This window comes from Pezoporus flaviventris, unplaced genomic scaffold (assembly GCF_033815535.1).
Source record: "Pezoporus flaviventris isolate CSIRO_AGI_PZ_B2104156 unplaced genomic scaffold, CSIRO_AGI_Pfla_v1 ptg000066l, whole genome shotgun sequence".
NCBI classification, from domain to species: Eukaryota; Metazoa; Chordata; class Aves; order Psittaciformes; family Psittacidae; genus Pezoporus; species Pezoporus flaviventris.
The window spans coordinates 10,464,938-10,478,004 of NW_026892614.1; the positions used below are offsets into that span (position 1 = coordinate 10,464,938).

Sequence of the window (13,067 nt, forward strand, 5' to 3'; positions counted from 1 at the left end):
TAATCAGCATTGCTACAATAATTATAACATCCCATAGATATTAAAAAGAACACCAAAGCCATTTTCAATGCCAAATACATCATACATGAATGTATCTCACTTCCTCATTTTCACATTATTACTCTCACACGTCAAATTGTAATTCACATGTCAAACTATAATTCTGGGAAATGCAACTCCTTAGGAAACGCTCTGTATAAGCTTCAAAAGTTCTAGAAACTTACTTCAGTGTTTCAAGTGACATTTGCAAGTTATAATTTCTTTCCTGCTCTGGCAATTTTGAGAACTCCACTAAGCATGGGTGCTGTCTTTTGTTGTCATCTCTAACCTGAAAAGACAGTAAAGAAGTAAATTTAATGCAACTTAAAAACTAGAAAAAATTTTAAAAAACAGTCCAAAACACAAAGTACCTAAAGCTGTCAGAATTACTTAAACTGAACAACACTTCAAAACAGAAAGTATTCTGTATTCTCAGAGCATGATCATCCTGTTCAAGTAAGGCAGAATTGGCATTTGCAAATAAAATTCAGATTTGTAGATCTCAAGTGGAATAAATGCTAATTAGTACATTTCATTATACTGATGTTCACAACAAACATGAAAAGTTCAAGAATAGTGTTATGTTTTGACATACAGTCATAGAATACCAGCTCATCTTCAGCACCATGTTTGAAATATTATTCATCAAATTTGTATAAATATATTGGTATGAGTAGTACTGAAGTCCTTACCCAACAAAAGTAACGATATAGAAGATAAATTCACCCTGTCTCTTAATTCAAGAAAATGTTTGTTTCTTAGTTATGTTCAGTAGTATACAAGCAGAATGAAACTGTTCATCAGTCACAAAGATTGAAACATTAATTTACTTCTACTGTTAAGCAGACTTATGAAGACTGTAATTCATAAAATCCTGCATTTAATAAACTTAAAAATTTGATCAAAACCAGTTTTATCCTGCACTACTTCTATACAGTTTTAATCTAATACTGACTGTAACTAGAAAGGGCAACCTGAAAGGCCTGGGTAACAGCATTCTACCGCTCTGAGCTTTACATCTTCACCATGCTAGATGCCAACAAAATCTACAAAGATTATGTCATCAAGCTAGAAGGCTTGATGAAAAACCTTAGTTTGCAAATATTAGCTAAAAGATCACAATGAAATTGTTAACTTCTGCTCAGTTAAGACCACATTTTTTCCCTATATTAAAACACATTTTTGTCCATCTTTCATGGCCCATAAGCTCACCATTTATATGAATCTTTAAATCTGAAATTTACTGAAAATGACATTATTGACAACTTTTAATCTATCAGATAATTCTGCTGGAAAACAGAATGGTAACAGTTGAAGGCTGAAGTTAAGAAGCCTAACTGTTACACTTTTTTCTAAATGGATCTTTACTTATTTGGTGTATATAGGATAGCCTTTAAATTATTTTAGCTGAAAAAAGACCAAGGCATGAATTCTCAGTGAAGTGGTACCACTGACGTGGGTATAATCTGTTCTCAACAGCTGGATCTGCTGCTCGTACACAGAATCAGAACTGATGTTTAAAAAGGACAAGAAAGTCAGTAGCATGTAAGCTGGCATAAAACTTCACAGAAAAGCACATAATTCTCATATTGAGCAGCAGTCATTTGCTTATGTTTTGGACTGAAAAATATTTACAACCTCCAAGGGAAATTTATCTTCATTTCATAGGGCTAATATGTTCTTATGGCATTCCCAAAGTTAGCACATCCAACCACAGAACACAAGCTAGAGGGAGAAAGCTAAGTAACTTAAAAGATTCATTCTGAATATAACCACTACATTTATCACTGTTTAACTTGATACTATGTATTTTTTAAAGTAAAATAGTGTTCAACTGTACAATTAGATTCTTCATGGTAAGTAGCATTACACTAGAAGTTCCTGCAGTTTGCTTCACAGCTGGTGTAAGACAATTAAAATGTTCTGACACAGTAATTTTACTGTGGTTTTGTGTTTGACTCGGGGGGGAAAGCAACAACAACAACAAAATTTAGAGATCTTGTCTGTTAATTAAGCTCTTTCAAGTATTGCTGTATGCTACACCAAATATATTACCTATTCCCAGTTACATTAAATCTGCAATCTGAACTCTTCAGAAGACCAAACTCTTTTTAGTAACAAAAATAGAATGCATGCATGTTTCTATGCATGCATACATGTTTTTACATCTAGTATCTACTGTATGTTTCCATATACTCTTCACAGCAATAGTTATTCATAAACTACATCGTTTGGGATTGAAATAACTAGGCTTTTCAACTTTTTTATGACTGATTAGAAATCTCATCGACAGATAGCATTTGGTATCAAAGCCAGAATCTAAGTATTCTTTTATTCTGTCATATGCCATGGAAAGTAGGAAAGAGATAAGAAAACAGTTATTTGAAGTACTCAATACAGACAAGGTCCTGAAGTGAAGAGGGTGAAGGAGAAAAGCAGATTGAATTGAATTTCCTTTAAGCAATACTTATTTTTTTCTGAAAAATAAGTTTGGGACTTCTGAAAAATGTTATATCAGCCAGTACATGTGAAGAGAACCAGGAATAACAGTTTTCATTAGTTTACTCCACCAGAATACTAAACAACTTCTCTGAAGAACAAACAAGGTGAAAGACCTGCCACGTGCTTTCTGCACTGGCAGTTAAAGAGGCTGAAAATTTCACCACCAAACAGCTTGTATACCAGAGTTTTGATTCAAAAATACCCAAGCACTACCTACTTCTGGTGAAAAGGGTCTAAAACCTTACTAATTTTAGAAGGATAAAAAAAATGTGCTCCCATTACAATATTCAAACCAATGTGTTGAATAATATTAGGTAATTAACAGAAAATTTAGTTGGAAGGTACATACTGGTCCATACTGCCAGCCAAGTTCAATCTTATTCATAACCCAAAGTTCATGGATGTTCTCTGCTAATTTTTCTCTAATCCTTTCCAGGTGGGGAGGCAAAACAATCTACAGAGAGAAGATAGAAAGAGGCCATTACAACCAAGTTGCTTGACACTTCCACTCAAATTTTCATGACAAACTTTGACTAAACAAGATCTCTCAAATAAACCTAAAATTTCATTTAGTTCTTACTGAATTACTAAAGTGAGCAAGAATTCTTAGATCAAGAGAAAGACTTTAACCTATGCATTTACAAGTTCCGGAATTTGACCAGCAAGGAAAAAAATAGCTTTAACTCTAATACCTCCAAATGGCATGGAACATATTCCTGGCAGCTGGCTAGAAACTACTCAAACCAATACTATTTCCCAGCTTAAAAATGCTAAAAATCTCAATGACCAAGGTAATGTGTAAAAAACTTCAGACAAATACAGACATTTGAAAAGTAAATGCCATGCAAAATAAAAACTGTTTTAAAAAATCAGACTGTGATGACAGGTGACAGGTGACAGGTGAAATCAAGACAGCATATCACTCTACATCCAAAATTTGAAATCAAGTCTGCTTTACCTCAAAAATCAGACATGAAATATACAGTTCTGTGAATCATGATAATGTTACCCTAATTGCTGGTGTTACAGAACAGTACATGACACATGTAGAATGATATATTTAGTTCATAATAGCAATAAACTATCAGGTTTGGTGGTTTTTTTTTATGTGGGGTTTTTGTTTTTTCAGGAATTAGCTCCTAAATATGGTAACATCTGAGCACATAGTGTTTAAAAATTTATATCGTCTCAAACTCTGGTCAAATGAACTCTTGTTGTCTGTGATCAGAGCTGGAGCTCTTTGGTATAAAAGAATTAGTGCTTTTGGGAAAAAGAAACAAACAAACACAACAAAAACAACCAAATAAAACAAACAAAAAAACCCTATAACTTCAGTGCATGCCATTTATTGTCACAGTGAGCCAAGTGCCACCCTCATTAACCTGCCTGTCCAGTAAAGAATTAGAGCTGAAGCTTGTATAAAAGTCTTATCACAATGCAGTCTTCAGAAAGAGTACTTAAATGGTAATAAAAATGTCTAGTAACAGAACAAGAAGTTCAAATAATCTTTTTTGCTACTCTAATATTAAGGGTAAAGCATTCTGTATTATAGTGTTTGTGAACTGAACATGAAATATCTAGTGATCACTGTAAGGACTTAATGCACCGTTTATCAGCTTTCTGCAATGGAATGCACCAGCCAAATCCCACGAAAACACAAGTTTGAGACAAGCTGCGAATTCAATCAAATGTGAAATAACACAGACTTATAGTAAGTGTTTAAAAATGAAAATGCAATCTTTCCATACCTGGCTAGTATCTACAGGAACTGGAGTGAAAGCTGCTTGTGACAGAGAGATAGTGGGACCTAGTAGATCTCTGGTATAGCTACGATCCTGCTTGTATTCTCGGCTTTGCTCCACTTTCAGCTTCTCTTTCGGTAGGACAGCTTCAAAGCAAGGGGCATATCCAGGTGGAGGAAGGAACTTGAACTCTCCATGGCGACCTCCAAGCAAGAAACGTACCCTGTAAAAATCAGAGTTACTTTAGATAACTGAGACACCACTTGTGTCAAACTTAATCAGTTTTTAAGCTTAACATCTATTCTATACTATTTATAAAAATAGGATTAAAAAAAGAAAAAAATTCAATGTTGCCATTTCTATGCAGTGCTCACAGTTTAACTCCCTCTGATGGGTTAGTGTTTATGATGTAGGAGATGCAAAAAACATGGGGAAAAGGAAACCTTTCTTCTAGTTAATTTCCACTTCCATATAAGTATTCTAACTCATGAGACCAAAAGAGAAGACATGGAGAGAAAGAAAGAGAATAATCAGTGTACCTAGTACACCTAGGAAACAAGATGCAACCTTTTGAGTCTCAGAAGGCAGAAGTTATAACCCAAAGTAATCAATCAACCACCTTTCACCTCTCTCTTGAGGAGTTCTCCATTCTCTTTCATTTGAGAAATGAGCCTCCATGGAATATGGGTCTTTCTTTTCCCTCACAGAACATGTAATTCTCAGGAAACAATACTCCTGTATCACCTTCCCTAAAATTTATACTTTTCATGTTAGTAAAAACCCAGGGCCTTTTATTCAAATGTTCAAAAAAATTAGGGTCTTTTTTTAATTACAGCATAGTGAATTTGTCATAGGGCTTTGCTACTGAAAAATTCAGTGAATGAAGGTGACCATGAAGCAGCAATGGTATAATACTAAAAATTTTTTTCAGAACATTGCCATCCAGAAGGAATCAAAAAACACGCAAAAAGAACCTAGTCTCAACACAGAATTTTGTTTCTCTTCTCTTTACTGAGTATCTTATAAGATTTTTGTCAATGCTATACCAGAACACTCTCCAAAACCACACTCAGCACACAAATAATATCTGTCAGATGTTTCTCTCATGACAGAGAGGAAACATGAAGGCTTAGAGTTGTGCATTTTGCAGCATGCATGTCTTTATTTTTCCACATTATATCTCCTCTATTATCTAAGGCAAAGTCTAAAGTACATTTTGCATCTGCAATGAGAGGCTGTCATGCCATCTGTGAGACAGCTCTTAGCTTCTGCAGTATCCATCATGGTCTTTGATCCCTCAAAAAGCATTGCTCTGTCTCCAACAGAAATCAGCTATCAGCCTTTACCTTTGCCAGTCCTGCTGAAGTTGATCCCCTCACTGAAGCATAACAGAATCCTTTTTAATATTATAGTCTCAAATTCTTCAATACCTGGAAGCAGAAGTCTGGCAACCTAGGTGTGACTTGAAATTTTACAGAAAACTAGTACAGCAACCAGAATACAGATGGACTGATTTTGTATTAACTCATCCTGCTGTAAAAAAAAGTATGCCACCACCATTTCTTAAGGTAAGTGCCAATAATGCATCTTCAAGTAATAGTTACTACCTCATAACAAGTGAATTAAAGCCAATACATTTTTAATATCAAAGGTTGATGTTTTTCACAGTATCACAGTATCACAGTATGTTAGAGATTGGAAGGGACCTCGAAAGATCATCTAGTCCAATCCCCCTGCCGGAGCAGGAACACCTAGATAATGTTACACAGGAATGCGTCCAGGCGGGTTTTGAATGTCTCCAGGGAAGGAGACTCCACAACCTCCCTGGGCAGCCTGTTCCAGTGTTCCGTCACCCTCACTGAGAAGAAGTTTCTTCTCAAGTTTAAGTGGAACCTCTTGTGTTCCAGTTTGTACCCATTACCCCTTGTCCTATCATTGTTTGCCACTGAGTAGAGCCTGGCTCCGTCCTCGTGACACTCCCCCTTTATATATTTATAGACACTGATAAGGTCACCCCTCAGTCTCCTCTTCTCCAAACTATAGAGACCCAGCTCCCTCAGTCTTTCCTCATAAGGGAGATGCTCCACTCCCTTAATCATCTTCGTTGCCCTGCGCTGGACTCTCTCCAGCAGGTCCCTGTCCTTCTTGAACTGAGGGGCCCAGAACTGGACACAATACTCCAGATGCGGTCTCACCAGGGCAGAGTAGAGGGGAAGGAGGACCTCTCTCGACCTACTAACCACCGCCCTTCTAATACACCCCAGGATGCCATTGGCCATCTTAGCCACAAGGGCACAGTGTTGGCTCATGGTCATCCTGTCGTCCACTAGGACCCCCAGGTCCCTCTCCCCTACACTGCTCTCTAACAGGTCGTTCCCCAACCTATACTGGAACCTGGGGTTGTTCCTGCCCAGATGCAGGACTCTACACTTTCCCTTGTTATATTTCATCAAGTTACTCCCTGCCCAACTCTCCAGCCTATCCAGGTCTCGCTGGATGGCAGCACAGCCTTCTGGCGTATCAGCCACTCCTCCCAGCTTAGTGTCATCAGCAAACTTGCTGATAGTACACTCAATTCCCTCATCTAAATCATTGATGAATATATTAAATAATAGCGGTCCCAGTACTGACCCTTGAGGCACTCCACTAGTTACAGGCCTCCAACTAGACTCAGCCCCATAGACTACAACTCTCTGGCTTCTCTCCTTCAGCCAGTTCGCAGTCCACCTCACTACCTGATCATCCAGTCCACACTTCCTCATTTTAGCCGTGAGGATGCTGTGGGAGACTGTGTCAAATGCTTTGCTGAAGTCAAGGTAGACCACATCCACCGCTCTGCCATCATCCATCCACCGTGTTATTTCCTCATAAAAGGCTAAGAGATTGGTCAAACATGATTTCCCCCTGGTGAAGCCATGTTGACTGCCCCTCATAACCTTCTTATCCTTGATATGCCTTAAGATGGTACCAAGGATAAGGTGTTCCATCACTTTCCCAGGGATGGAGGTGAGGCTGACCGGTCTATAGTTACCCGGGTCCTCCTTCTTGCCCTTTTTGAAGACTGGAGTGACATTTGCTTTCCTCCAGTCCTCAGGCACCTCTCCCGTTTCCCAAGACTTGGTAAAGATGATGGAGAGTGGTCTAGCAATGACTTCCGCCAGTTCCCTCAGCACCCGCGGGTGCATCCCATCTGGACCCATGGATTTATGGATGTCCAGATTGCTCAACTGTTCTCTAACCCATTCCTCATCGACTAATGCAAACCGCTCCGTCGACCTGACTTCATCTAAGGTCTCAGGGGTACAGGGCTCTTCAGGACTGCCCGCAGCAGAGTAGACAGAGACAAAGAAGGCATTCAGTAACTCTGCCATCTCTTTATCTTCTGTCACCAGGGCACCCATCCCGTTCATCAGTGGGCCTACATTGCCTCTGGTGTTAGTTTTGTCTGCCATGTATTTAAAAAAGCTCTTTTTGCTGTCCTTGACCCTTCTTGCCAGGTTTAATTCTAAGGATGCCTTAGTCCTCCTAGCTGCCTTCCTACATCCTCTAGCAGCAGCCTTATATTCCTCCCAAGTGGCCAGCCCCTCCTTCCATGACCTGTAAACTCTCCTCTTCCACTTGAGCATACCCAGCAATTCCCTATTTAGCCATGCAGGTCTCTTGGCCCTCTTCCTTGACTTCCTACGTGTCGGGATGCTCCGATCTTGAGCACGGAAAAAGCAATCCTTGAATGTCAACCAACTATCTTGGGCCCCTTTACCTTCAAGCAGCCTTGCCCATGGGATTTCCCCTAGCAATTGCTTGAAAAGGCCAAAGTTTGCCCTGCTAAAGTCCAGGGTTGCAATTCTACTTGGTATTCTACTAGTCCTGCCACACAAGATCCTGAACTCCACCATCTCGTGGTCGCTGCAACCAAGGCAGCCCTCAACCCTTACTGCTTCAACCAGATCCTCCTTGTTAGTGAGGATGAGATCCAGCAGCGCTCCTCTCCTGGTCGGCTCATCCACCATTTGCAGGAGGAAGTTATCATCCATACACTGGAGGAACCATTAGGTAAAATGCTGTCCTGGAGTGAATGTGTAGCAACGTGTCAGTGAAGAAATGTTAAAGAAGCTGTTTCTAAGGTCTATTTGCAAACCAGCTGAATACACTGGCGTGCTGAAAAACAACAGATACACCATCTCTTCAGTACCCCTTTTTACCTCCCACTATCCAAGAACTGGAACTGTGCCAAAGAAGCAGATGTCAGAAAGGGAAATGAGAGCAGACAGACAGGGAATTATTCAGTATATTCATATATACATTTAAATACATATATATTTGTATATATATATTTTGGGAGGGAAAAAAAAAGAAAAAAACTGAAATGGGATGCTAACTTTATTCCTGCAGAGAAGCTGACAACTGGGAAGAAGAGGCCATCGATGTTGAAATTCTCAAACATTCCTTGAACTGGCTGACCATTTATCCGGAAGGAGATGCTGGGGGCGCTTAGATCCAAACAACAGCTAATAACATCGTCAGTTCTTAACAGATGTTGGTTGGGAGAATTTACTGTTCGTGCTACACAACCTGTGGAAGGAAACACATTTAGCAAGAATTCTGAAAATTGCACAGGTTTTCACAACAGCCTAAAAAAGAGAAAGAAAACATAGCAACAGAACACAAACACATTAATACATAAATATCTAACTTATAACATCCCAGACTTGATTTTAACCTTGCTCTACAGTGAACAGAAATGTACGCTCATACCTACAAAGCTATTTTTATCATAAATAATACAACTAAGTCGCATTTAAGAGAAAATAATTACTGAGATCCACAAAAACAATCAAAATCAAGAAAATTAAACATTATTCCTTACAATACTAGAAATGCAAATTGAAAAGCAATTGTTAATATTTAATATGAAAGCTAGTATACTTTGGTAAAAAATGCATCATTATTCAATATAATGACAAGTATCATATCAGAAATTATTTAGGAGAAGAAAGGTACTTCCTGTTATTAAGGGGCACATCATAGTACCCCTGCAAACTTGTGTAGGATGATACTATTCATTTTCATAATCAAACTGCAACCCAGCATTTTTTTCTGGCATATACAAAGACAGCAGCAATTTTGAGGCATATATATTCAGTAATATATGTATTTTTTATTTAAAAGTTTTGTATGATTTCTAAAGGACTACTCTCTCTTGCATCAAACTACATTTACACAATCGCATCTGCTTCCCAAGAGAAATAACCTATAGAATACAAAAATAGAAAATTTCTTTGAAATCTACTGTCGTCTACAAAAAAAAAAACAGCATGAAAGTTGTATGAAAATATTTCTAGACATATTTTCCAAAAATAACATATGCAATGTCTACAAGAGATAAACCGTAACACTTATTAAGAACAGCGCACTATAGTTTTAACTATGCTATCCAACTTCTGTAAACATGAAGTACTTAATTAAAAGCACTGTACTTCCGAGAATATGAAGATGGCATATGTTTTTAACAACATCAGAAATAAGGAAAAAAAAATTCTCAGTAATTCTTCTGCAGATAAATTTTCATACACACAACAACCTCCACCCTTAGGAAAACTACAAACCAACACTGCTAACACTCTACATATGGAAAACTACTTCCTGATACTGCCACATAAACTGTGGACTATAGGACAGGTGCAGGTGCTCTTGTGCAATCTGCCTGTCTTGATAGGGCAGTCAGCAGTATAGCTGGGGGAAAAAAGTTTTCAGATGCTCTTTCTTCTCTGCACCCTTTCAAGACAGAAGAAATAAGTAAGAATAGTCAGATCTATGAGCAAAGGCAGTGGAATGACAGAGCAATCCTAAGGGTTCCTCACAAATTCAGAAATCTATACAAAACACTGCTAAGAAAGAAGAATAGCAAATAAATCTCTGAAGGGGACAATCATTTAATGGCAGGGATAATTAAAGTCTAAAAGAGTTATCAACAAAGAGCGGATACTTTATCTCCTTAAGACATACGACTTGAGATTAAATGCCTGTTTACCCATTAAAATTTAGCCAAATATAGGTTATTGGGATCAATGCAAGGCTGACTGTTAACAGAAACAAGTACTGGTCTTTGATGAAAACACAGCAGACTATAGTATCTAAGTACCTTTTCTGGCCTTAGGCTTAAAAAACTATGAATTTCATTTCCCCATGTTAAAGAAGTAATTGAAGGACTGAAAAAACAAATGGGATTCTGGTAAAGTCTCAGACTGAAACAGAAACCTTGGAGTAGAAATCACAGTTTCTATTCATTAAGGCAGTAAATGCTTCATGCCCAGAAGATTAAGTTTTAAAATGTCATTGCAGAGATTGACCAAGGGGATTCTGGAAGAAAAAACAAGGCCACGATTTTCAGCATTCAACTAGTTGAAGTCCTTCTGAGTTTGAGAGATACGTCTTACATAAGAATGTCAGTGATGACAGAAAATTTTTAGACTCTACCAGCCACATTCACAACAGAAATTAATATACAAAATTTGGATATACAAAGGTGGTCTGATTTTTTTGACTGGTCTGGATTATAGATTTGAAAAACACAAATATTTGTTCATTTATTCTTCTGTATTTGCATTGCTTACAGCTTAACTTCCTCTAACTAGAGCTGGAGTTTATGAAGTAGAAGATGCAAAAAACATGGGGAAATGTAAACCTTTCTGATTAAAAAGTTTCCAGTGGTAGAAAAATAATTTAAATATTAATAATATTTTTTTCCTCCATAAAAGGGACACTTAACTACAAAACTTATTTCAGCTGGCTCATTATTTTCTAGTTCATCTATAATAATACTTTATCTGGCAAACTCAGTTATGACACAGCTTTAATGGCACCATTAATTATACATCATTGTTCCAAAGTAATTCTCACTGTACATGACAGCAAACTGGCAGCTACTTTCCTAAAATGCCACTCCAGCCGATATGTTATTATTTAATAATGCAATCAATCGCTATTTTGATTGGAAAATTCTTTTGAAATGTTTAACTTTATTCTTTTCCAAGTACCAAGCCAAAATGCCTCAAAATTCAAAGACCTTGAATGATACATTACAGCTGTCTCTCTTGTCTGCAAGTTTAGAAAACTTGCTCGTATCTTCATAGTGGCAAGAACTGCCAACCCAATGGGCTAACTCAGTTTCCTGTCAGTTCTACAGTCCACCACTGCCCACTAATCTCTGAAAATCAAAGGAAATAAATTTTTCTCAACAAGGTGAAACCACAGTAGAAATTTTATTCAAGAAGTTTATGAATGTTCAAGTGTAAGACAACTCATTCCACCTGGGAATGTTTTCACAGAAGTTGAAATAAGTGACAAAGATGTCTTTCTTATTCTTCTGATTTTGCTGAGAGAATAAGATATTTGCAGAATCAACAGTAAATAAAAACAATTTAGATACTCAGTTCAGCTTCCCTTAACACTATAATTTGCATACAGAAATTACTATTAATGAATAGATCCAGGGTGCATCAATAACATTTTAAAGACGGATACCTGACCAAACACGCTATATTCATGCTAGGAACATGATTCTGCAAGTTTTATAATACACTCAGTCTTAATACATGTAAACAAAGCATAACTATGGAAAAATATCTGGTTTTTAAATATATGGAAAAAGCATAATTAAAAATCGTCTTCACCTCTAAAGTATTTCTAACCTCCTAAACTAGAGATCCATATTAAAAATATTTTTTATTAGGAAAAAAAAAAAAGTCTCTCCTGTGTATTAAACCTCTCAGGCTGTTCTTGGACCATCACACAGTGTGATAGAAGTAGTGATAGATAGAAGTAAGACAGTGAACTGACTGTCTTACTTCATTGTTTGCACCTTTGAGGTTTTAAATAAAAATCATTCCCAGGCCAAAATGGGAATATTTACTGAATAAATTATTAGTCTATCTGCATTACTATTTCTGTATATTGCTAGTGTCAACCGAAACATCTGATTCACTTTGCTGATGTAAACAAATCCACCAAAATTGCAAACAATGTTCTAGCATCAAACAAAAACAACCCACCCAGACCAAACCAATAACAACAGAAAAAAACAACCACCAAAACAAACAAACAAACCCCACCCCCCAAAAAATCACAACCAAACCAAACAAAAAACAAAACAGAATACCTGACCACAGATGCAGACCATCGAAGCCATAAGAATACAAGTCATCACCAACACCATTTCCTCCCCATTCTGCTCCTCCCCCTGGATATGGCGAGTAGCCCTCTGTTGAAGCCCAGCCCACTCGTAGATGAGTTGATTCTGCAGTCACAAAAGGCTCTAGATGGTCCACCATAAGCTCATAGTACCATTTTCTGTATTGGGCAGAGCCTTCACTAATCCCCAAGAAGATGTTGGGTCGCATGCTTAAACAGAAAGAATAAAAGCAGTTATTGAAAACCTATCTCAAAACCATGATGAACTACTGCAGACATTTCATTAAATTCAAATTTTATTGCCTGCTTTGTGTGATTAAAACAATAGAAGTAATTTTATTTCATAGAATACCAGGCTGGAAGAGACTCTAAGGTTCATCTGCTCTAACCTGTCTTGACAAAGCAAGATCTAGACTACATGGCCCAGCACCCTTTCCAGGTGAATCTTAAACAGTGTCCAGTGTTGGGGAGTACACCACTTCCCTGGAGATTATTCTAATGGCTGATTTTTCTCATTGTGAAAAATCTACCTCTTCTCCATTTGGAATCTCCCCAGGATTAACTTTTGCAGATGGTCAGCCAGTTCCCCACTCA

At 37.6% G+C, this 13,067-nt stretch overlaps 1 protein-coding gene across 5 annotated transcripts in view; it reads right to left on the minus strand.

The window, feature by feature from the left end:
• The window catches only part of RYR2 (ryanodine receptor 2), a 380,332-nt gene that overhangs the window by 166,264 nt on the left and 201,001 nt on the right, over positions 1-13,067 (minus strand). For all 5 annotated transcript variants that reach the window (XM_061471193.1, XM_061471190.1, XM_061471195.1 and 2 more), the window contains 5 exons: positions 12,442-12,683; positions 8,663-8,855; positions 4,290-4,506; positions 2,891-2,995; positions 225-328 (listed from right to left, as the gene is read on the minus strand). In XM_061471193.1, the coding sequence (XP_061327177.1) occupies positions 225-328; positions 2,891-2,995; positions 4,290-4,506; positions 8,663-8,855; positions 12,442-12,683 (861 nt within the window). The remainder of the gene's footprint in view (positions 1-224; positions 329-2,890; positions 2,996-4,289; positions 4,507-8,662; positions 8,856-12,441; positions 12,684-13,067) is intronic.